General features: G+C 45.3%; 1 protein-coding gene across 2 annotated transcripts in view; it reads left to right on the forward strand.

Annotated features, from left to right (window-relative positions):
• Positions 1-24,561, forward strand: part of LOC115094260 (rho GTPase-activating protein 6-like) — a 340,951-nt gene that overhangs the window by 70,419 nt on the left and 245,971 nt on the right. For both annotated transcript variants that reach the window (XM_029607121.1, XM_029607122.1), the window contains exon 2: positions 7,151-7,307. In XM_029607121.1, coding sequence (XP_029462981.1) covers positions 7,172-7,307 — 136 coding nt within the window. In that variant the 5' untranslated portion in view covers positions 7,151-7,171. The remainder of the gene's footprint in view (positions 1-7,150; positions 7,308-24,561) is intronic.

The following is a 24,561-nucleotide window of genomic DNA, read 5'->3' on the forward strand; positions in this document are numbered from 1 at the left end:
GAGAGCAGCACTTACTTTGCGGCTGCTGGCTTTTCCTCTGCGATATAAACTCCAAGGGGACCTGTAACCTTCCCAGATCTGCTGGTCCTCATGCAGTTCCGATTGCAGAGGAAGCTGGTGGAGGAGGAAGAAGCAGCAGCACTAGATAAGCGCTGCTCACAAGCTTCTATTCAGGACATTGGGTGGGAGTGGAGAAGGGACAACTGAATGTGCCACAGGGTGTGGGGGAAGAGGGAAGGAAAGGGAAGGTGATGATGCCATGGGAAGGGGGGAGAGGGGAGTAGGGAGAGGGAAAGTGATAATGATACCAGGGAGTGAGAGAAAGAGGGCAGGTGATGCCAGGGAGTGGAGAATATGTCAGAGGGGTGGAGGGAGAGAGGAGGGAAGAGAAGTTGATTATGCCAGGGTATAGAAGGAGAGGGAAGTTGATGATAATGCCAAGGGTTGGGGGAGAGGGACGGTGATGATGATGATGCCAAGGGATGGGAATGTAATGATGATTCCAGGGGATTGAGAGAAAGGGAAGGTGATGCCAGGAAGTAAAAGGAAAGGGAAGAAAAGGTGATTTCTGGATAGAGGAGGAAAGAGGGTGAAGGAAGAGGGGAGGGAAGAGAAAGTGATTATGCTAGGAGTTGGAGGAAGAGGGAAGGTGATGGTGCCAGGGGGTGAAGGAGAGGGATGGAGGGAGAGGATAGGTAATGATAATGCAAGAGGATGGGGAAGAGGTGGAGGAAGGTGATGATGCAAGGGCATGGGGGGAGAGGTGGAGGGAGAGAGGTAATGATGATGATGACAGGGGGTGGGGAGGTGGGGAGGAGGGGTGGAGGGAAAGGGAGAGGGAGAAAGAGGAGGAAAGTAACAATGATGCCTGCAAGTGGGGAGGAGAGGTGGAGGGAGAGAAAAGGTAATGATGATGCCAGAGAGTGGGGAGGAGATGTGGAAGGAAAAGGAAGTTGATGATGCCAGGTGGTTGGGGAGGAGAGGTGGAGGGAGAGGCTGAACAGAATCCTTTCCAATTCTTCTTGGCCTTGAGCTTCTCCTCTTGAGGGAAAGAGCCCCTGCAGAGTTCCACTCACTTGGAGCATCCCTGAACCTTCCAGCCTGCAGGCTGGATACTCTGATTACATGGCTGGAAGTCCCTGATCCCCACCCTAAATGGGAGAGGGTGGAAGAAAGGGCAAAAACCCATCAAAATCGCTCTCTTTTAAACTGCCCGCTCTCTAGAATCCACCAATAAGAGAGTCCCAAATTGTTAAGGAAACCTTCCCTCTTTTCCCCAAAAAGTACATTAAACAATTTACATCATGACTCATTTGCCTACGGTGCCTTCCAGTGGTCATTTCATGGTACTACATGATAACTATTTAACATATTTTTTAACCAGGCAAGACATGAGGATGGCAGGGTCTCCCCCACCAGATGGTTTTGTACACGTCAACCCAGCATAAATAGGGTCAACCCAAAAGAGGTTGCCACAAAAGTATAGAAAGATTCTCAATCTATAGGTCTTTTTGTTTTATTGAAACATTTTTCATGTAATCTCCTGCCTTTGGGAAGATAGTGCACTATGGTGTGGTCCAGACTCTCTATCCCCACCATACCATAGGGTTCTCTGAATGGAGGTGGAGGGAGGAGCCATAACTTTGAGGCCCAAAGAGTTTAACTATTCTCTGTTGTTGATCCAAATAAAAGTCTATTCACTGTTAGTATTTGAAATCCCGTGAAGAGTTGTTTTCAGCATAAAGAAGTGGCATAATACATCACTGTGAGTTGCATTTGCAGAAAGATCTCAAATGTGGGAGCTGGTACCTGGTTTCTGAGATCCCCTCTTTTTCTTGCTTAAGTTACTTCCCCCCCTTTAAGAGCTGAAAGAGATCTCCTTCCCTAGGGTCAACCCTACAACTTTTACTCCTGTAACGAGAAGAAAGCTGTTCTCTTATGTCATCCTCCTCCAGATGTCAGGGTGGCAGTTACTCCTTATCTTCTCCTTAAGCTTGGATCTTCCTGGGTGCAGTGACTGGGTGGGGTGGCAGAACTCTTATACCAATGGAACTGAAAGGGTCCCCATTTTCTTCCTGGGTTTCTGCTGGTTCGGCACTGAATGGCTTGGATGGGGCAAATCAGGAAGGGCAGCTTCAGGCTCCCAAAACCGCTTGGCAAACTTTCTGCTCCCTAAGGCACTCCTTTCACTTCACAAAAGCTCCACAGGGCTCCTCCCTCCAAAGATCAGGCAACTCAAGTAGGCTAAGACTTTAGTTCAAGGACTAGGTAACGTCTTCCCTTTGAAGCAAACACCACCTGATAGTAAAAGGACTTAAGAAAACCTTTCCAGGCCCCCTTGATGTTGGAAGGCAGGGAAGTCTTAGCTGGCTGTAGTAATTTAAACCCAGAAAAGCTGGAACAAAAGAGGTCAGGCCAACAGATGTTATGCAGGAAGGAGGATAAAATATACATCCTTTCTAGATATCTCTCCCGCACTCCACTCTCTGAACTCTAGAGGTCTCTTACTAAATGTGGCCCCTGTGTGCCACAGAGACAATTGTAGAGTGTAATGTGCAGAGAGTATTTTGTAGCTAATGTGATTTCCCCCTATGGGAAATCCTAGAGAGTGCGAATGAGCAGGGAAGATTCCAGCTAGCAAATGGTTATCTGGTGTCAAGAGGTAGTTCTGAATCTCTTGACAGAATGACTAGTTCAGCTCCTAGGGGCTGAGTTTTGAAAAGGAAATATAACCCTGCTGAGAGCAAGGGTGGGGGCTCCTCCAGAGTCACCATGTGATGAGGAGGCAGCAGATGGAACCGGGTTCCAAGGGGAAAAGAGGAGAGAGTCTGGCAGAGACACTCAACAGTGAAGCATCTGGAAATGGTATTTAAGAGTTAAAAGTACTGGAAAGGAAAGAAATGTGACGGGACCAGCTGGGACCATAAAGATAACCCCGTGTACAGTTGGATCCTGGAAACAGGGTTGAAAGTCTCCCGTTTCCTCCTGCAGCAAGGGGAAGTGAGTAGCTTTCAGCCTTCCCAAATCTAAAGTGAGTACATTGAGATTTGCTGCGTTTGAGAAGAGAATTTAAACCGTGTGGCCTAGTATAGGCTGAAGGGTCGTATATATAGACTGTAACATAAATTGTTTGAGGCTGTCTGGGAGGCTGAACGAAAGGGCTTACTAGATTTGCTGTGAAGCTGAAAGCTGTACTCTTTTCTACAGTAAGTGAAGATACTTTAATAAACTATCTTTTCTCTTTGGAGCACAATTTGGATGTGGATTGCTTTTTTTAAGTCATGGTATGTGTGCCCTGTGCCCAGTTTGGCCTTGCAGTTTGGTTTCTCCCAACCCATGATCCAACTGAGATTTATTTCTTCATTTTGGGAGAGTTACCTCAGGCTCCCCAAAGCAGAGAAGGTAATCCCCAATGGACAGGGGCCTAAATACAGAAACAGGGAATCTTTGGAGGATCCAAGATGGTCGACGGTGTGAGACGTGCTTGAGGTGTTCCTCCTGGGACCTGGACTGTATTGAATATGCCTCACTCTGGCAGGAAGCATCGTGCCAGGGAGCGAGACGAATTGCCTCTACCATCTTTATCTAGAGTCGTGGGCCCAAAGGATGTCCATGTGCACTGGGGATCCTTTAATCCGGGAGACGGTTCACTCGAGGTGAGTCGGGAGGAAGTAGAACCCAGCTCCCTCCCTGAATTCTTGACATCATTTTCCCCGTAGCAACAGTTGGCCCTGGTAAATCCCGCGGAGGCCAGAGCAGCTCAATCGCTCGGCGGAGCAGTACCCTCTGCTGCTAAAGTCTAGGAGCAGTGATTAAACCAGGAATTGTTCCGGTGCCTCTTGAAGTCCCCCGGGATTCTGTGGACAATGGTAGCTCCTCTGATCTCAGCAGCTGGAAGTAGAAGATAGAGTACCCGAAATACTGTTGCCGGAATTGGTAAGACCTGTTTCTATCACCCTAGAATCTATTTGGGAGATGATACAGACTTTGAATCATAATATCTTTAAGCAATTTAATCCAGTGATTTCCTCTCTGAATATGTTAGATAATTGCCTGAAAACCGTGGAAAGTGGAGTTTCCTTGAATAAAAATTCTTGTGTGAATCTCAAGTTGGAAATTGGAAGTGTATCTGCAGTCCAACAATCCATGATTAGAGAAAATCAGATTCAAACCAATAGATTGGAGCAGCTAGAAAATCAAGTGTGGGGGAAGAATCTGCGTATTCTTAATTTCCCTAAAGACCCTACAGTCCTTCCTAAGGACATGTGGAGAAGATATCTATTAGAGGTTCTTAAAATTTCAGAACAAACTCTCCCCTTGGTCTCAAGAGCTTATTACATTCCACCCTTTAAGAAAGCTTCGTCAGATTAAAAGGGATTTCAAGTTCTATTACCAATTGAAACTCCCCAGATGGATCTATCGAACATGTTGGAGACTACTCAAAAGGACTTGATTTCACCAGCTACACTAATTGTTACCTTCCTATTGGAATCCGATCGAGAATGGATATTGAAAATGTTTTTCCGCCACAGATTGGACACATTTCTGGATTATAAAGTTTGTATTTATCCAGACTTGGCGAGGCAAACCCAAAAGAAAAGAAAGCAATTTTTTATTATTAAGACCTAGGGTACTGTGTAAATGTATCATTAAGTACCGGAATGTGTCTTCTATTTTTTTCCTACAGGCACGACTCTCAGTTTTTTTGTCTGATAAAGCTCCATCTGCTACTAATTTTGCTTCTTCTCCCATTGCCCTAGATTGAGTATAAAAGTCTAGCATTGTTATCCGTTGCGAATAGGTATGATCCCCGAAATCCTGTCTTTCTAACTATTTGTGATGTTTCCTGAAGTAGAATTATGAATCCTCATGTAGAGAACTTGGATATAGAGATAATTATTATTATTTTCCTTTTCTGTTTACTTATGGAATGATATTCATTTTGTCTCTTATTTAGAATTCAAGTGTAAAATTTCAAAAATAAAACATTATATATATAAAAAAAAGAAACAGGGAATCTTCTACATCAATAACTCCAGTGGTGGTGCTGAGGAATATAAGAACATAAGAACTTGCTATATTGGATCAGAGCGAGGATCCATCAAGCCCAGTATCCTATTTCAACAGTGGCCAATCCAAGTCACAAGTACCTGGCAAGATATCAAACAGTAAATAGATCAGTCAGTAAACAGTTACTCTCCTTGGTATGTCTGTTTTACAGGGATACATTGCTGCACAAGAAACCCCACAGGGCCTTACATTCATAAATATGAGCATTGTATATTATATTTAGTGAGAGGGCCTAGTGAGAAGCAATTCATAGAGGGGCCCGTAGGGAAGCAAGATGTCTTTGATGTGGGTTTTCCATTCTTGATATGGGTCAGAGGGCAGGAGAAAAAAACCTGAAGCGTGTCACTGACTTTTGGGAGATTTCTAAATTTAAAATGAAAGCTTGTTTAAATAGAAAAGAGCTGTGACGAGAGTTGGTCTCTTTTCAATTGTCCACTTTATCTTTTTTTCCTGACTGCCAAAGCACTTACAGGCCCATTTGTTCAATCTCTGGGTTTATCATTTTTATTAGTATGGATTAGTTGTAGTGTTCTTGGAAGTCACTGAAGGTCCTTGTCTGCCTCTCTACTACTACTTTATTTTTATTTATTTTATTTTAGTTACAGATTTATATGCCACCTAACCACAGCTCTAAGCGGACAACAAACGAGACAAGCATAAAAATAAAATACATAAAAATATAGACTCAGTGAATAAACAAACTACAGCTCTAGAATATAGTAAAAATGGAAAACAGGATAATGCATCACCTGGAGAGAAGATCTTGCTACAGGATCATTTCCTGCTGCACCAGATTGATGCTCTTCAACCAGAAGACCTTCCTCCTCTAAGGCAGCACCAGGACTGCCAGACTGGAGTTGGGACTTGGCTACTATGTCCCTGAAGGTCTCATCTATATACCTCTCTGTCTGTCTCAGCTCCTCCAGGTCTGCCACTCTAGCTTCCAGCGATTGGACTTGTTCTCTGAGAGACAGGAGCTCTTTGCCCAGGGTGCACACATACAACCTCTCAACGGCGGGTAAAAAATCATACATGTGACACTCGATTCAAAAGATTGGAAGGCCCTCCTCTTTCTGCTGGACTGCTGCCTTCATCTTAATTTTGTTCAGTTCCTACTTATGAGTCCTTTAAATGTATTAGTGTATTTACTATTTATCTGGTAGTGTCCTAAAAGGGGATGATTACAATCTTGATAAGACCTGGGGCAATCCTGAGTTTAAGTTAAAAGGCTGATTCATTTTTTTTTAAATTGAAAGTGTCTACTGTAAAGCACAGGGTGAGCTAGGGGTCGGTGGGAGAGGTGTGAAAGGGAGGGAAATACAAACACACAAACTCCTGGCTTTTGCCTGTTTCTGACTAGCTATTTAATACAAACATACAAGCTGCTGGCTTTTGTCTGCTTCCCCCTAGCTATTTAATACAAGCACAGACACTACGGACTTTTGCCTGCTTCTGTCTCTATTTAATACAGACACACAAACATATTAAAGAATTTACCCCAATAGTTAATTCTCCCCAAAACTTTTAAGTTCTAGAATTTCCCAAAGCAGTACTTTCCAATTTTCTTCAGCCACCAGCAAGGTGATCCTCTCCTCTCAGTGCCCCCACTGGATTGTGAGAAAAACAGCAAAAAGAGCTATCAAAACGTCTTCCAAGCCAGCAAGTTCTGTCCCCAGTGTTAACTGAATGCAGGGCAAACCACTGGAAAATCCAACCCTTTCCAACAAGGGTGTACTGAGCTAATTGTTAGGAAACTGGTCAAAATCCACAAAAAAAATCTCAGATTTTCCAATTCTTCTCAGATTGCTTGGTGAGCTGTGAGGCCTATCAGGAACTCCAGTTCAACTCCGAATTCCTCAAGATGAGAGCTTCTTCTCCCAGCCTATCCTCAAAAGCTTGCTTTGAGCATGCTCACTCAGTATATAAAAGAGCCAGACCCAACCCAAAAAGAGGGAAGGGCTAAATGTGGAGAAAATGCCAAAAATTCCTGAAGGAGCTGGAAATAGAGGAAATTCAGTGAGGTTGCAAAGCTACCGTCACATATGCTAATGGTGATTTTTGCACTGTTTCTGTGCTATAGGGTAACTACACCTGGCTCCCAATGTTTGGGCAGAGCGTGAGGCTGCAGCCAGTTCCCCTACAGAGTCTTTCGGAGTTGGAACGAGCCCAGCTACGGCATGTTGCCTGCCATCGACTGCAGGCAAAGAACCTGAGCTGGGATATCAGAATCCCTAAAGGTAAGTGATAATGCATCTAAAGCGCTTCTCACTCAGCAAGCAGAGAGCAGCACCCTAACATCAAGTACAGGTTCACAGGAGAAAGTGCTCCCTGGCACTGGATTAGTAACAGCTCAGCCTCGGAAGGAAGAGTACCTATAACCCCCATGCTGCGACACCGGGTCAGTACTGACTTGGAGAAGTTGCGCTACCAACACTGTAGAGTAGGGGCGTGTGCTGACAAATTTTGTTTGTTTTTTCTTTTCTTTTTTTTTTTTAATGTATATTCCGCTACATTTAACTTTTGCTGTCCTGAGCAGATTGTTTCAGGTTCTCCCCCCCGCCCCCTGCATATTTTGTTTGAGTTCATAGTTTATTTCATGTTGTTGTCTTTCTTTAAATCAAAATAAAACCAAAACAGATAAACAGTGGTGTCTGGTCCGGACGCGCACCCTGTCCTCTCTCCCACCCCCTTGGACCTTCCCAGTGTGATACCATCTAGCTGTGGTCGAAATAGGGCAGGACTGATCCCCAGTTGCCCCTCCCCTGAGGACGCCGTACTTCAAAATGTCACCTGCTGGCTTGAGGCCAGTGCCATTTTGGAGTTCAGCACCAGCAGGGAAGGAGCGTCCGGGAATCACTCCTGTCCCATTTGGATCCCAGATATAGGGTAAGGTGGGGGGTATTTTTCGTGCAAGTTTAGTCACAGGAGAGGGGAAGGCAGGAAACAAAACTCAACATTTGTTGCTCAAATGAAACAGAATTAAATTGGAAATGTTAACAGCATGTCCTATTTCATTCTGACAGAAACAAATCCTTACTATAGAGCCCGGTGCCAATTATCTAAGTACTAGCAAAGCCCGACTTCACTTACCTCTTGAGATCTCATAGGATCAAAACCCAGAGAGATGGCTGATTTGGCACCTATCCCTATTTAGGAAAAAATTATCTTCTTTTCATCCAATACCATTTTTGCTGCCATATTGGTTCCAGGAAAAAAGTGACACTTTGGAGATTATTATGAAGTATTTTAGTGGGTCAGTAAAAATAAATTATACATAGAGAATATTGTATTATAAGGCCTTCAGATATCCTTTTTTGGGGTAGAAAGTTGGCATTTGTTTTCCACTGAATTCTTTCTACAGTGGGATTTCAACGGGAAATTAAAACAGCTTCTCTTTTCTTCTCACTAAATCTTCCTCTTAAAAGCCTCCAGAGTTAGTTTGTATGTGGTATAGCTAAAGGCCTAACCCTGCTCAGCTCCTGAGACCTCATAGGATCAGGCCCAAAGGATGGTCTGGTCGAAGGCTTCATCTTATTTAATTCCTGTAACGTCATTACAGGATGAAGATACGGTGTGCTGTGGCTGAAAGGATCACCATCTTTGATCATAGGATCAGGAAACAGGTTTATATAGCCTAGTTCCAGATTCACTGTAGGATTAGGGCACAGGGTGCTATGGTTACAGGCCTCACTCTGTTTGGTTCTTGACATCTCACAGGATAAGAGTACAGAGTTTTCCCTGATTTAGCTCCTGAGACCTTATGCAGACAGTACATAGTCCAGTACTGAGCTGATAACCTCTATTGTTATGTCCACTTTTCCATGTTATGCATTTTAAATCCGGAAAATGCAATATATGTGAATTTTAAATCAAATTCCTGAAAAATCTCCAGCTTAGAGTTCAAAGCTCTAGGACAATTATATTTAGAGCTTTTGATTTTCTGTTAAAACCAAAAAAGCCTTATAAAATATCCCCAATGGGGAAATTGAGCTTTTCAGTTTTAACTGAGAAAACCCCAAAAATAGGGCTACTGGGGAGGTAATCTGACAACATCTTCAGCCGCTGTAGTTAAGAAGAGCATCCTGCAATGGCCGGATGATGTCATTGGAGTTGAGCCAAAGAGATCCATCCCACCATTGCCTGAAGAGAGGCCCAGGAAAGCCATGATGAACCCCATCCCACCATGGTATGAAGAGAGAGGGAGGTCTGAGAGTTTGTGTGTGTGTGTGAGTCTGAGTGCGAGCCTGTGATAACCTGTGTGTGTGAGCCGGTATATGTGTGCATATGCATGTAAAAGCCTGTGTGTGTGAGAGCCAGTATGCGTCTGTGTGTTTGTGCATGTATCTGTGAGCCTACGTGTGTATGCAAGAGCCTAGTTGTGACACACAGGCTCTCACACGCGCACACATTGTGGGGTAGATTTTATAAAATTATGCGCGCGCGTACTTTTGTTCGCGCACCAGGTGCGAACAAAAGTACGCTGGATTTTATAAGATACGCGCATAGCCGCGCGTATCTTATAAAATCCGGGGTCGGCGCGCACAAGGGGGTGCACATTTGTGCAACCTGCGCGCGCCGAGCCCGGCGCACGCTGCCTGTTCCCTCCGCCTCCCCTCACCTTCCCCTCCCTTCCCCTACCTAACCCACCCCCCCGGCCCTATCTAAACCCCCCCCCACCTTTGTTGGCAGATTTACGCCTGCCGGAAGCAGGTGTAAATCTGCGCGCACCAGCGGGCTGCTGGCGCGCCATTACCCAACCCGGGGGCTGGTCCGGAGGCCTCAGCCACGCCCCCGGGCCAGCGCCATGCCCCTGGACCCGCCCCGAACCGCCCCCTCCCCCGCCCCTTTTACGAAGCCTCGGGGCTTACGTGCGTCCCGGGACTGTGCGCGCGCCGGCGGCCTATCAAAATAGGCGTGCCGGCGCGCAGGGCTTTTAAAATCTGGCCCATTGTATGTGTTTGTATCTGTGTGTGTGCGCGTGTGTGAGAGCCTGTGTATGTTTGTGTGTGTGAAAGAGAGCGTGGGCGAGTGTATGAGAGAGGGAGTATGTGAGACAATGAACCTGTGTAAATGTGCGAGACAGAGAAGATCACCGCCTGCCACCAGCCCTGAAACCACACACACACATAGCCTGCCATCAGTCATAAACAGTGTGCCATCCCTACTTCCCACACCCCTATAACGCCACTTCCACTTCCACTTCCTTCAACCACCCTAATCCTGGCGCTCCCTCAAGTCACACACACATGCACACCCTGCCACCTCCAAACCCCATAAGCTTACCCCCATTCCCCTCAGCCACATACACATCCCCTCACACATTTATCCAATCACATACACACACCATGCAACACAGCATGTAAATATGTTAAGATACATTGATAATCACCTTATTAAATTGAATTCACCTAAAATGTTCCACTTGCATTTAACCTCTATTTTTAGTACCCACTAAATACACCTAATTTCCTGAAAGATAAACTCCTAAATTTGCAATTCATATACCCCTAGGATCAGAAGCCCTAATTTTATTCACAGTTGTATTCCTCTAATTTATACCTAAGTATGGATAGTGATTTTGTGTTCATGTCTTTCATATTGTGATAACTCGAGTGGAGGTGACTTGGAAACAGCCAGAGGAAAAAGGAGGCAGTTCTGGCTGTTCCTTAATTGAAGATTATTTATAGTGAAACAGAGTGATGTGCACAGCAAAACAAAACAAATTAGTCAGCTTATCTTGAAGTTCAGATCTCTCACAAATAACAAAAAGGCAGCCAGCTTACCCTGACTTCAGGCAAATCCCAAACTTAAACATAGCAGATCTTAACTTAATGTCACTCTCAAACCCTAAATGTAGCAAGACTTTTCATATGGTGGATCTCTGTCTGTTCTCTGGGGCCTGCTTAACGTTTCTAGGTCCTGAGGTCTTATACTCTGGTGAAAGGCTCCTCCCTTCCCCCAGGATTCCCTGTGGGTCTCAACCGCAAGGAGGATCGGGTGATTCAGCTGTGCCTGGTCCTTTAAGGTAGTTTGAGGGAGTTTTCTGTATACTCCCTCACATACCTTCCCCCTCAGCTGAGCCTTGTTGGGATGACTTGTACAAAGGACACCTCTCTTGTCAGGAAATCCGCATGGGTATTCTCCCTTTCTGCCCCATGTTGAATCTTATAGTTGAAGGGCTGTAGGGATAGGACCAATCTCATTACCCTTGCATTGGATTCTTTGTTCCTTTTCATCCATAGGAGTGGTTGATGGTCTGTTATGAGCGTAAACTGTCATCCCAGCAGGTAATAGTGCAAGGCCTCTGAGGCCCACTTGACTGCCAAGGCCTCCTTCTCAACTGTTGAGTAACACCTCTCGCATGGCATCAGCTTCCAGCTAATGTATGCCATAGGATGTTTGTGGCCATCCTTCTCCTGGACTAAGATGGCTCTCAAGCTGATGTCTGAGGCATTGGTCTGCACCGTGAAGGGATTGGTGAAGTCCAAGCTTATCAGGACTGGTTCATAGCATATCACCTCCTTCACTGCCCTGAAGGACTTCTCTGCTTCCTCTGACCACTGAACCTTCTCTGGTGCTTTCTTTACCAAAAGCCTTGTGAGAGGTTCCGCCTTTTCAGAGTAGTTGAGAATAAATCTGCTGTAATATCCTGTAAAGCCTAGAAATACTCTCACTTTTGCTTTTGATTGCGGGACTGGCACTTAGGTAATTGCCTCGATCTTCCTGGTCTGTGGATGGTCCTTGTCCTTCCCCAGGGTATAGCCAAAATAGTGGAACTCTTCCTCTCCCAGCAAGCACTTCTTAGGGTTAGCTGTTAGCCCTGCTTTTGTAAGAATGGTTAGGATGGCCTGGAGTTGGCTAAGATCTGTCTTCTAATAGGACTGTAGACCATGATGTCATCTAACTAGGTGGCTGCGTATCCTTGATGTGGGTGGAGCAGGCAGTCAACCAATCGTTGAAATGTGGAGGGGGGGGGGGGGGGGCCATGAAGACCAAAAGGGAGTACGGTAAACTGTAGTAGTCCACTTGGCATCGAGAATGCAGTCTTCTCTTTCATCAAGGGCTTGAGAGACACCTCCCAATAGCTTTTGGTAAGGTCAAGGGTAGATATGAACTAGGCTGATCCCAAAAACTCAATCAGTTCATCCACTTGTGGCATTAGATAGGCGTAGATTTTTGAGACCTCATTGAACTTTTAAAAGTCTTACAGAACCTTATGCTTCTACAAATACTATGGGTGAGGACCAATTACTGTTAGACTCCTTGATTACCCCAAGCTGGAGCATCTCCTAAACTTAAACATAGCAGGTCTTAACTTAATTTCAATCTCAAACCGTAAATGTAGCAGGTCTTCTCATACATTGGGTCTCTGTTTCCCAGAGCCCACTTGACCCTTCTAGGCCCTTAAGTCTTATACTCTGGTGAAGGGCTCTTCCATTCAACCATGATTCCCTGTGGATTTCAACCTTAAGGATGTTAGGGCGAGACAACTGTGCCCAGTCCTTTAAGGTAGTCTGAAGGAGTTTTCTGTACACTCCCTTACACATAATTACTTGCAGACATATGTGAAGCCATGCCAGTGCAATGCATACTTCATTCAAAACTTTACACAAATGTACACTGATGTATTAGTTTAATATCAACTGCAATAGCTTAAACTGAATTTGCAACAATGAACTAGTTTATAGAGTAAGACTCTGGTAATAAGCAAGTTATCTTGAAACTTCTGAAGAGCTGACAAGCCAGACTAAAATATATATTCCAGCACTGTTTGAGGATAGTTATATGGTAATCTTATACTGGTGAGAAGGTAGCGACAAAATTTAGAAACTTAGTTCAGAGGTTCCGTTCGGAAAGTTTAATGCGTATGTTTGTGGAAGATAATGTAACGCAAGCCCTACTTCCAACATGGTGTCACTAGGACAGGAATCAGAGAGAACACAGGCCACGCAACTGCCCCTCTCTTCTAGCAAACACTACAGGTTTACAAATAGCAGCAGGAAAGAATTGGGCATGCCTTTGAACATTTGTACATGTACCTGTCTGCTGGGAAAGGTATGTAAGTGGATGTGCCTATCCATAGCTAGATATCTTTAAGAGCAGATCAAAAGGCCACCCCTTTTACTCCGTCCCCCCACAATTCCACCCCACAACGCCCTCCCCCCAGATCGATCCCCTCCACTCCTTCCCCAACTAAACCTCACTGCTGTGGGTTGAAGCTGTCCCTGTGCTGGCTAATGCTTTGACTGCTACTTCTTTCCTGCTTGTGCAGGTCCATCACTCATGCGGGGTGAGATCCTGACATCCTTTCCTTTCCACCCCGCACTCCTGCTGCTTCTTTCCTTCTTGCTGTAGAGTGAGACGCTGACCCTGCTTCCTTTCTGCCCGGGCCTGCTGATGCCGACACCCTTCCCTTCCAGCCTGAGCCGTCCCCTGCCGACACTGATGCCGCATCCCTCAGGCTGTGGTTGCATGACAGGATGGATCTCTCTTCCCTCTATGTCCTGAACAACAACCTGTATTGCCAAAACCTGTGCAAAATCTGAAAATTCTGTGCAAATTACGCAGTGCACAGAATTCCCGCAGGAGTAGCTTGGGTAACGTTATTCCTGTGATTTGTAGCAACTCGGGAATCACATGCGGGCATGGCATTTATTTATTAAATTCCTAGTATTCAAAATCCTAAGCGGCTTACATAAAACCGTTCCCAAATATACTAAGTCAAGCATATTCACAGAGCTGCTTGAAAGTGGAAGCAATTAAATGTTCAAAAAATGTTAACCATTATCAGCAGCGTAACTTAAGTGGAATTCTAAATCTTCTTTGCTTCCAACTCAACTACAGCTCAGATTAAATGCCTCCCCTGAACAGGAACGTTTTTAGAAGCTTTTTAAATGCTAGTTTAAAACATGCCTCCTTCCGTAGAACATCAGGGACTTGCGACTGCAAACAGCTTCTCTCTTCATTCTGTCACTCTGACTGTACGAGCCGAGGGCACATCCAGCAAGCATTGTTCAGGTTTCTGCATCATTCTTCCGAGTTATAGCTCTTCAGACTGAGGAGTCTCTTGTCGTAGAACAAAACAGAAGAGTATTTTTTTTTCTTTCAGCTTATGACACTGATTAGAGGATTAGCCTCTGTATCTGAGATAATAATTAAGCACTATATCCTAAACTGGTGCATTAACCTAGTCCTTTCTCCCCACAGCATTTATTTTTTCTTTTGTTTTATTTTTATATAAACAAGGAATTACCAGAGGAAACCAAAGCCGGGCCCCTTTATTTCAAGCCATAGGCTGATGTATTTGGGGCCTAGGATTTTATCACAGTCCGTTCAGATGCAGTTCTAAGGGACAGTCTTGTTGGCTAATTACGGCACATCTCAAGCACAGTTTCATGCTGTTGGCGGATACGAGATTAAACTCTTGCCACAAGTGCATTGCCTTGCAATTCCCAGCGGAAGCTATTACTGTGCTGATTAAACATGTAGCCTGAGTAAAGCATCAGCACTCCATAGGAGGAAGGGTTGGTGGGAGCCACACATTTGGGATCAGAGAGGCTGTTTCATGAGTGTACTGAGCAGAGAAAGGAAATAGCTCACCACATCGCATACTGCCCAAGTCGTGCTGATGGTAAAGATCACTATTTACAACTCCCAAGTTAGAGAATTTGGTTGATGGTTAAAGTCAGAAAGATGCTTCATTCTTCTGATTTTTATTTGCTTTTAGTGTGTGTTTAGTTTGAGGAATCTGTTCCTGCTTAGCTGTTCCTGCCATTGTGAATCTTAATAAGTGGAGGTGTTGCAATACTGCTCACCATCAAAGCTCCATGCAGGCATCACACTTGCACAGACAGCTGAAGAGAAGATTTTCATTACAGCCCCCATGTGAGCCTCACACTAGTACTGCTTTTAGTTGCTATGCACTCTCTCTATGGAACTTGTTACTGTTTGACTTCTGGAGCAAGTCTCATTATTTTTTCTTTTGCAAAATGATGAAAACATGACTTTTTGTACAAGCCTTTTTCCTGACTCACTTGTTTCCTTAATATTAATTGAGTCATTCAGTGTACGCTGGTATTAGGATGGATAATTAAGAGATCTGGTAAGAAAGTTGTTTTTGTTTTTTTTTGGTTGGATTGGACTGATTTTAGGATGATTATATGATAGTTGGGGCTGCCAAATGATCACCGATCTATTACTAGAGCTGAACAGGTAATAGAAATGCTGGGGAGGTTGAGGGTTGTTGTTTTTGTTGATTTTAATATACTACTCTGTCTGAAAATAATGTAACTATTTTTATTTGCAATCAGCTTTGTAATGTCTAATGAGAATGCACAAAATCAAAGTCTTACACATAGAAAACCCCGTAAGGGCACAAGTTATAGCTGAAGAAGGGGCTTGGGAGGGAGTTTTTACTGCTTGAGATAAGGCCAAAATATAAAGGTATGAAAATTCAAGGATTAAAATAAATTAGAACAAAAAAGCAAGTGATTTAGAAATGAAATGAAAAATGAAAAGCAGCAGAGCAAATAAGCAGGCTGTTGGGTACATCCGGTCACTAGCAGTGTATTTGGGAAGGCAATGCATATAAAGAGGATGAATGGCCGGATGAAGGCTGGTAAAACCAGCAGAAGAACATAAGAAGTGCCAGGCTGGGTCAGACCAAGGTCCATCGAGCCCAAGTGCCCCCACTCCCAGGGATAAGCACTCACTTTCCCAAGCTAAAATGATTTATGGATTTTTCCTTCAGGAACTTGTCCAGTCCTCTTTTGAACCCCACTAAGCTAGTTGCCTTGACCACGTCCTCCAGCAGCAGATTCCACAGCCTGATTATGCACTGAGTACTGAGTGAAAAAATATTTCCTATGATTTGCTTTAAATCAGCCTGTTGCTAGTTTCTTAAACTATCCCCTAGTCCTACAGTTGTTTGAAAGTGTAAATAAATAACTGTTCCCTATATACCTTTTCCACCTTACTCATGATTTTATAAAAATACAATCATGTCCCCTCTCCTTTCTAAAGTAAAGATTCCTAATCTGTTAGCCTTTCTTCATAAGGGAGCTTTTCCACCCCCTTGATCATTTTTGTCACCCTTCTCTGCACCTTTTCTATGTCCGTTGTGTCTTTTTTCTTTTAAGATGGGGCAACCAGAACTGCACACAGAACTCAAGGTGCAATCGCCCCATGGATCTATACTAGGGCATTATGATATTCTCAGTTCTGTTCTCTGTTCCTTTCCAAACAATTCCTAACATTCTATTTGCCTTTGTGACTGCTGTCGCACACTGAGCCAGATTTCAAGGTATTGCCCACAAGGACTCTGAGGTCCTTTTCCTAGATGATGACTTCTAACATGGAACCTAGCGTTGTGTACTTGTAGTTGGGATTTCTGTATTTCTTTGCACTTTTCCACATGAAATTGCATTTGCCATTTAGAAGCCTACGGATTTCATGGTCGACTTGCCGCCATCTCAAGGGAAAACGGTAATCTGGGTCACTGTGGACCGTTTTTCTAAAATGGTCCACTTCGTGCCATTACCTAAGCTACCCTCGGCACCGGAACTGGCACTTCTATTCGCGCAGCACATATTCCGTATTCATGGGCTTCCCCAGGACATCGTCTCCGACTGGGGACCACAGTTTACTGCCCGATACTGGAGGGCTCTCTGTAAGTGCTTCAAGGTCCAGCTCATCTTTTCCACAGCCTTTCATCCGCAGAGTAATGGGCAATTGGAGAGAAAGAACCGCTCTTTGAAAACCTTCCTGCGCGCCTTCACGAAAAACAGGATAATTGGACCGAGCTCCTGCCCTGGGCTGAGTTCGCCTACAACAACCAGAGCCATGCTGCCACCGGAACCTCGCCCTTTCAGGTGGTATATGGAAAACAGCTCAAGCCTCCGTTACCCATTGCCACACTCAGTTCCTCACCCGCAGCGCAGCTCTCCACTCAGCAACTTCAGAACCTATGGCAGGTTACTCAAGACAAACTAGCTGCTTCTGCCGCGTCTGCCAAGCGGTGTGCCGACCGGCACAGGCGACCTGCTCCAGTGTACCTCCCCGGGGATCGTGTCTGGCTCAGTACCCGGAACATTCATTTGAGGATGCCTTCTAGGAGGTTTGCACCCAAGTTTTGCGGGCCCTTCCGGATCGCCGAAAGAGTGGGGTTGGTCTCCTACCGATTGCGGTTACCATCCTCCCTACGAATCCACGACGTCTTCCATGTCTCTCTGCTGAAGCCACTGGTCCTCTCCCGTTTCCATCGCAAGCCTCCAGACACTCCTGCCACCCCCGTGGCTGAGGATCCCACATACCAAGTACGGGAGGTTGTCGACGTACGGTTCTTCAATCGGAGATGGGAGTACCTCTTAGCCTGGGAAGGCTGCGGAGATGAAGACAATACCTGGGAACCTGCCCGCAACATCTTGGACAAAACCCTCCTCCGACAGTTCCACCTTGACCACCCAGGGAAACCTGGTCCATTGAAGAGGGGGCGTAAAGGGGGGGGGTACTGTTGCGGTCCCGACCGCCTCCCCCATGTTCGGGGTCGGGTCCGCTTACCTTCATCTCGGACCGCGGAGGGCCGCGCCGGGGTCCCAGTCCAGTGGGCCACCGGGCTGTGGCCTCATCACGTGGAGAACGCCGTCCAGGCCGCCAGAAGCTCCGCCTCTCTTTTTTGCTTCGCGCGCGTGAGGAAGGCCCTTATGTGCGCCCAGCACCCGGAAGTTTGGGACGGCCCCTTCTGCTGACGTCATGCCACGGACCGCATTTAACCGGCGTCCAGTCTCCTACTAAACGCCTTGCAACGAGGTTCTCTGAATACTAGTTGCCTTCCGTTCCTGTACCTGCTTCAGTGACTTTCTTGTTTGACTTCCTGGTTCTCGACCCCGGTTTGCTTCAGTACTCTGCCTGCCTGACTGACGCCTGCCTCGACCCCGGTTTGCTTCAGTGCTCTGCCTGCCTGTTGCCTGCCTCGATCCCGGTTTGCTTCAGTACTCTGTCTGCCTGCCTGCCGCCTGCCTCGACCCCGGCCTGCTTCAGCGCTTTGCCTGCCTGTCTGCTGCCTGCCTCGATCCCGGTTTGCTTCAACACTTCGCCTGCCTGCCTGCTGCCGGCCCAGATCCCGGCTTGCTACAGAACTCTGCCCATTCGATGGTCTGCTCCTGACCTTTGTCCACGGATCGTTGGCCCTGCCTCGGATCGCTGCTGGACTCTGTTGCTCTTTCTCAACCTTTACCCGATCCGGGGCCTGCTCACTCCTAGCTATCTGTCTGACTCCCTCAGACCAGCCTCTGGACTTTCCCTGCTCAGCCTAGGTCCCAAGGGCCTGGGTCCCTACGGGCCCCTCCCGGGGGGATTCTGGGTCCCGGGTGAAGCCCTGCTAGGCATTCGACTCCGCCTCCCGGTCTGCCATAAGAGTCACTCCTTGCAGCCTGGCCCAGGGGTCCACTATCTGACTACCACAGTATTTCAACTACAACATGAACAACATTAAGTCATGGCAACATTTATTCAAACCCCCATTCCATTTGTTGACAAAATCAACCTGATCACTAAACAATAGTGGTTCTTTAAAAATTCTCTAGGAATGCACTTAATGCGGCAATATTCTGCTGAAGATGTGGTGTGTAATTCCATTCTGATGATTTTATTCTTAATTTTAACATAACTGTCCCAATCCTGTGTATTACTAACCACTTCACCCTGATCAAACAGGGAAAATCCGGATAAAATTGATGATGCTGCTTGTTTAGTATAACTACAAAATTCCTCCATCATATATAAAAAACAGAATAGTACAGGAAAAAAACTCCCTAATCTGGGTAACCTAAGGAACAATTATAAATCAGGGTTTACAGTCGAATCCTAATGAAACAATTGATTGTGAATACTTATAGGAATTCATACTTTTAGCAAATTTAGACAAGCACAATTACTTTATTTACATTTACATATCTGAAAAAATATAAAAATGTAAAATATCACAGATATCCACAATACATTTAAATACCTTTATCAATATACAATTTTTTTTAACCATTAATAACAATGATCCTGACAAGCATACTCATTATACCATGCTCACTGTCACTTAAAAGCATCCATACTTATTAATAAAACACGCCCGACATGTGACTCAGCTATGCACTAAACAGGTTTTTATATACCGGTATATCCCATAAGATAACTGTCAATACACCCTACAGGTTTCTTTATTTATTCCTTAGGGAATCTTCTATATATCCTGACAACGGACCCTGCTGTTTCACCAAGATTGGCTTCCTCAGGGGGATCAATATATTTCTTCATCCATCACATATTCCATAAATGTCTATTTCTCTTCAGAATATGCAGTCAGACACTTGATTGAAGAACCAGCAACAAATATTAAATGTTAAAACTTTACATTTGTCCTGTGCTGTGTACATTGTTTAGCGGTTTCCTTAAGTGCCATAGTTGTTTATTGGTTTGTTTTTGTATTTTTTTTTAGATTATGAAAAAAACTTCTTTATTCTATTGATGAGGTGCGCGGCACTTAAGAAACAGCCACACCCAGGGCCACTCTAACTACTTTATGGTTTACGGTTTTTATATACCGTCACATCGGCACAGCCTTCACAATGGTTTACAATCGAATAAAATAGAGAAATACAATAATACGTTCAATAAATAGTAATAACAGCTAAAATAATTTTAAAAGACGAGTACAGAAATTATATCGTTTAGCTGTTAAAATAGAAATTAAGATCTAAAACATACTGCATTACTTACTATTCCTAACAGCAGTTGCTAAGAACACATAAAACATTAGACTTCAATATTAATATCAAAATAAGAATTAAAAGATATGACAATAAAAAAAAGCAAGGGTTATGCCTGCATGTGTTCCTGTTACTCGTTTTCTGTATGAGTGCATTTAAAAAGCCATGTTTTGAGCTCTGCTTTAAATTTCTTCTTATCTACTTGTAATCTTAATTGCATTGGTAGTGTATTCCAAACCTTCGGTCCTGCTATTGATATTACCTGTTCCCTTACTTGACTAAGGGGGTCATTTTCTAAAGTATCGCAAGCCTGCGATACTTTAGGAAATGAGGGGCGGGGGGCCGAAACGGGGGGCGGGCCTGCGCTAGCCGGCAGCGATCGCACCGTCGCGGTGCGATCGCTGCCGGTTTCGCACCCAATAGCGCCACCAGACTGTCCCGGACCTCCGCTGACACTATCGCCACCGTTGCTGCTGTGCTCCGAGGGAGTGAAGGCCTGCGCGATCGGCGCCCAGACCCGTCGGGGTAAGGCCTCCTTGTCTCTCCTTCCCCCGGCGAGCCCAGACACCGATCTCGCCTCCAGCCAGCCGCGCCGCCCACCCTCGCGGCTCTGGGACCCGCCCACCACCCAGGGGACATCCAATTAGCAGCGGAGAGGGAGGTTTAAATTTTAAGACCTGCAGGCGCCGCTTCAGACTGTCCCGGACCTCCGCTGACACTATCGCCACCGTTGCTGCTGTGCTCCGAGGGAGTGAAGGCCTGCGCGATCGGCACCCAGACCCGTCGGGGTAAGGCCTCCTTGTCTCTCCTTCCCCCGGCGAGCCCAGACACCGATCTCGCCTCCAGCCAGCCGCGCCGCCCACCCTCGCGGCTCTGGGACCCGCCCACCACCCAGGGGACATCCAATTAGCAGCGGAGAGGGAGGTTTAAATTTTAAGACCTGCAGGCGCCGCTTCAGACTGTCCCGGACCTCCGCTGACACTATCGCCACCGTTGCTGCTGTGCTCCGAGGGAGTGAAGGCCTGCGCGATCGGCGCCCAGACCCGTCGGGGTAAGGCCTCCTTGTCTCTCCTTCCCCCGGCGAGCCCAGACACCGATCTCGCCTCCAGCCAGCCGCGCCGCCCACCCTCGCGGCTCTGGGACCCGCCCACCACCCAGGGGACATCCAATTAGCAGCGGAGAGGGAGGTTTAAATTTTAAGACCTGCAGGCGCCGCTTCAGACTGTCCCGGACCTCCGCTGACACTATCGCCACCGTTGCTGCTGTGCTCCGAGGGAGTGAAGGCCTGCGCGATCGGCGCCCAGACCCGTCGGGGTAAGGCCTCCTTGTCTCTCCTTCCCCCGGCGAGCCCAGACACCGATCTCGCCTCCAGCCAGCCGTGCCGCCCACCCTCGCGGCTCTGGGACCCGCCCACCACCCAGGGGACATCCAATTAGCAGCGGAGAGGGAGGTTTAAATTTTAAGACCTGCAGGCGCCCCTTCGTGCAGCCTCTGAGTCTCAAGAAGAAGTAGATAATAGAAAAAAAAAAAAAAAAAGGTAAAAGTAAGAAGGATATTCATCTCCTGACTTCAACCTCAGCCATCCCCTCCTTCGGCTGCTAATCTCTCGACTACAAAGCAAATGCACCCGCCCTCCTTTTGACCAGGGACCCTCTCTGCGTCACATTCCTCTTTCAGATACCCATAAACAAACAAACCTCCAGCATCCATCAATAGGACTACACTCAACCTCCAGCTTCTTCACTCGGACTACACTCTATCTCTATCATCCATCACTCGGACTACACTCAACCTCCAGCTTCCTTCACTCGAACCGCACTCAATCTCTATCATCCATCACTCGGACCGCACTCAACCTCCAGCTTCTTCACTCGGACTACACTCTATCTCTATCATCCATCACTCGGACTACACTCTATCTCTATCATCCATCACTCGGACTACACTCAACCTCCAGCTTCCTTCACTCGAACCGCACTCAATCTCTACCATCCATCATTCGGACTACACTCAAACTCCAGCTTACTTCACTCGAACCGCACTCAATCTCTACCATCCATCATTCGGACTACACTCAAACTCCAGCTTACTTCACTCGGTCCTCTCTCAACCTCAACCTCCAGCATCCATCACTCGGACCACCCTTTGTGCAGCCCCTGAGAACAGAACCTGCTTCATTGGCCACGTCATTCTCCTTTCATATCTTGTAAAGATCTCAGCGTTTCACCCTCAAAACTTTAGGTTTACATAGGTAACAAGAGTCAAGTCAGCTGAGTCAACATCAACAACCAACATGCTAACTGGTTTCCCAATCCCCTTACATCACCATTTTTGCCATGGTTCATACTCCATTCCTATCATCAGGAAACAACGCAATCATCAAACTAAACCTCTACCACAACATTACAACCGTCAACAAAGGCTAATTCCAATTATGATTTCACCTATCACTCAATTCCTGGGCCTTTCTCTTCTATCCCTAACACTTTTCAACGCACAATCGCTTTCGAAAAAAACTCACATCTTAAATGATTACCTTATAGAAGTAAACCCAGATATCTGTGCAATCACAGAAACATGGCTTAAACCCACAGATATAGCTCTTTTAAACCAACTACCTACTCAACTTTACAATTTTTTCTCCATCCCTAGACTCAAAAGAAAGGGAGGAGGTCTGTTCCTAGCATCCAAGAAAGAGCTAGGTTTCACTTTACAATATTCAAACATCACATCGAACATAGAGTTTGCAGTTTTTAAATCCGAGCATCTACAAATTGGCCTAATCTACGCTCCTCCTGGAACTATAGACTCTGACCCCTCTCCGGTCATTGAACTTACCGCCAAATATTTCAACCCAGATAAACCTGCCATTTTATTGGGAGATTTCAACATACATGTCGATGCTTCACCACAAACAGCAAACTGTGTTACCCTACTTTCATCACTCAGCTATATGGGTTTCACACAAATAATAAAAAGCCCAACCCATAAAGCAGGCCACACGTTGGACCTTATTTTCATTAATCAGTGTATCTTGCCCCCTGATTCACCCTCTTGTTCTCCTGTCCCTTGGACGGACCATCAAATTATCAACACGACACTCAAGCTCTCAGGACATCTTCCCACTTCATTCCCAAAAACCACTATCCAATTTAGGAAACCCTGTTCCACAGACCTTCTTAGCAACCATCTCTCTAATGAATTATCTCAACTTGATCTCTCCAACGCTTCTACAGCCATATCTTCATGGTGCAACATCACCAATAAAATTGCAGATCTAACCTGTCCTTCAATCACCAAAGTAGTACAACCTTCGCCTGACAACAGAAAACCCTGGTTCACCACTGAATTGAAGCTGCTTAAACAAAAACTAAGAAATAAAGAACACACATGGAGAAAAAACCCATCCCCCACAACATTAGCTGTATACAAAACCACTCTCAATGCCTACAGGATCAACATTCTTAAAACTAAGAGAGACTTTTTCTCTAAAAAAATACATCATTTCATCTTTGATTCGAAAGCACTCTTCTCCTACGTTTCTGCCCTCACTAAACCAACCCCTCCTACCATCCCAGATGATCAAGCTCTCAACAAAGCCTCCGAACTAGCTGAATACTTCAAGGAAAAAATTGATAAATTGACTGTTTCTTTCTCTTCATCTAGTTCTTCTCCATCTCCACCTAATACTCCACCAAAACTAAATACGACTCTAGAAACTTTTGAAACCACATCAGCTCTTGAGATCGAAAATATTCTCAAGAAAATGAAACCATCCTCTCATCCCTTAGACACAATTCCAAACAACCTCCTCATTGCTATAAGGAATACCATTTCAAAGCCAATTGCCGATATCATTAATTGCTCTCTTTCCCAAGGTCTAGTTCCTGACCAACTTAAACTAGCAATTCTTAAACCTCTTCTTAAAAAACCAAATCTTCCGGCCACAGATCCAGCTAACTTCCGCCCAATAGCCAATTTGCCAATGATCGCCAAAATTATGGAAAAGATAGTCAATAGACAACTATCAGAGTACCTGGAAGAAAACTACATTCTTGCACCTTCCCAGTACGGTTTTCGTAAATCGTTAAGCACTGAATCCCTACTTATCTCTCTCACCGACAATATTCTAACTAATATGGATAAAAAACAACCTCACCTCCTTATTCTTTTAGATCTCTCTGCGGCTTTTGACACTGTCAACCATTCATCTTTATTACAAGGTCTGATAGACATAGGCATTAAGGGAACAGTACTCAGCTGGTTCAAGTCCTTCCTGGTTAATAGACAATTCAAGGTAAAGATAAACAACAAAGAATCACACCCGGTCCCAGCAAATCAAGGAGTCCCTCAAGGTTCCTCCCTCTCTCCAACCCTTTTCAACATTTACCTTCTCCCTCTCTGTCGTCTTCTTAATAATCTAAACCTAACACACTACATTTACGCGGATGACATCCAAATACTCATCCCAATCTCAGAATCCCTACACAAAACCTTGATTCACTGGAATAATTGCTTGCAACTAATCAATCATCTTCTATCCAGTCTCAGCCTTATTCTCAACAACAACAAAACCGAGATCTTAATTATCAATCATGACGTTAATAACAATCTAATATACCCAGCTGTCCCACTCATTTCTACCACTCCTATAATTAATCACTCACCATATGTACGTGATCTAGATAATCTAGATAGTCTAGATAGTCATGATAGATAATCAGCTTAACTT

Source organism: Rhinatrema bivittatum, chromosome 6 (genome assembly GCF_901001135.1).
Source record: "Rhinatrema bivittatum chromosome 6, aRhiBiv1.1, whole genome shotgun sequence".
In the NCBI taxonomy this organism is placed as follows: domain Eukaryota; kingdom Metazoa; phylum Chordata; class Amphibia; order Gymnophiona; family Rhinatrematidae; genus Rhinatrema; species Rhinatrema bivittatum.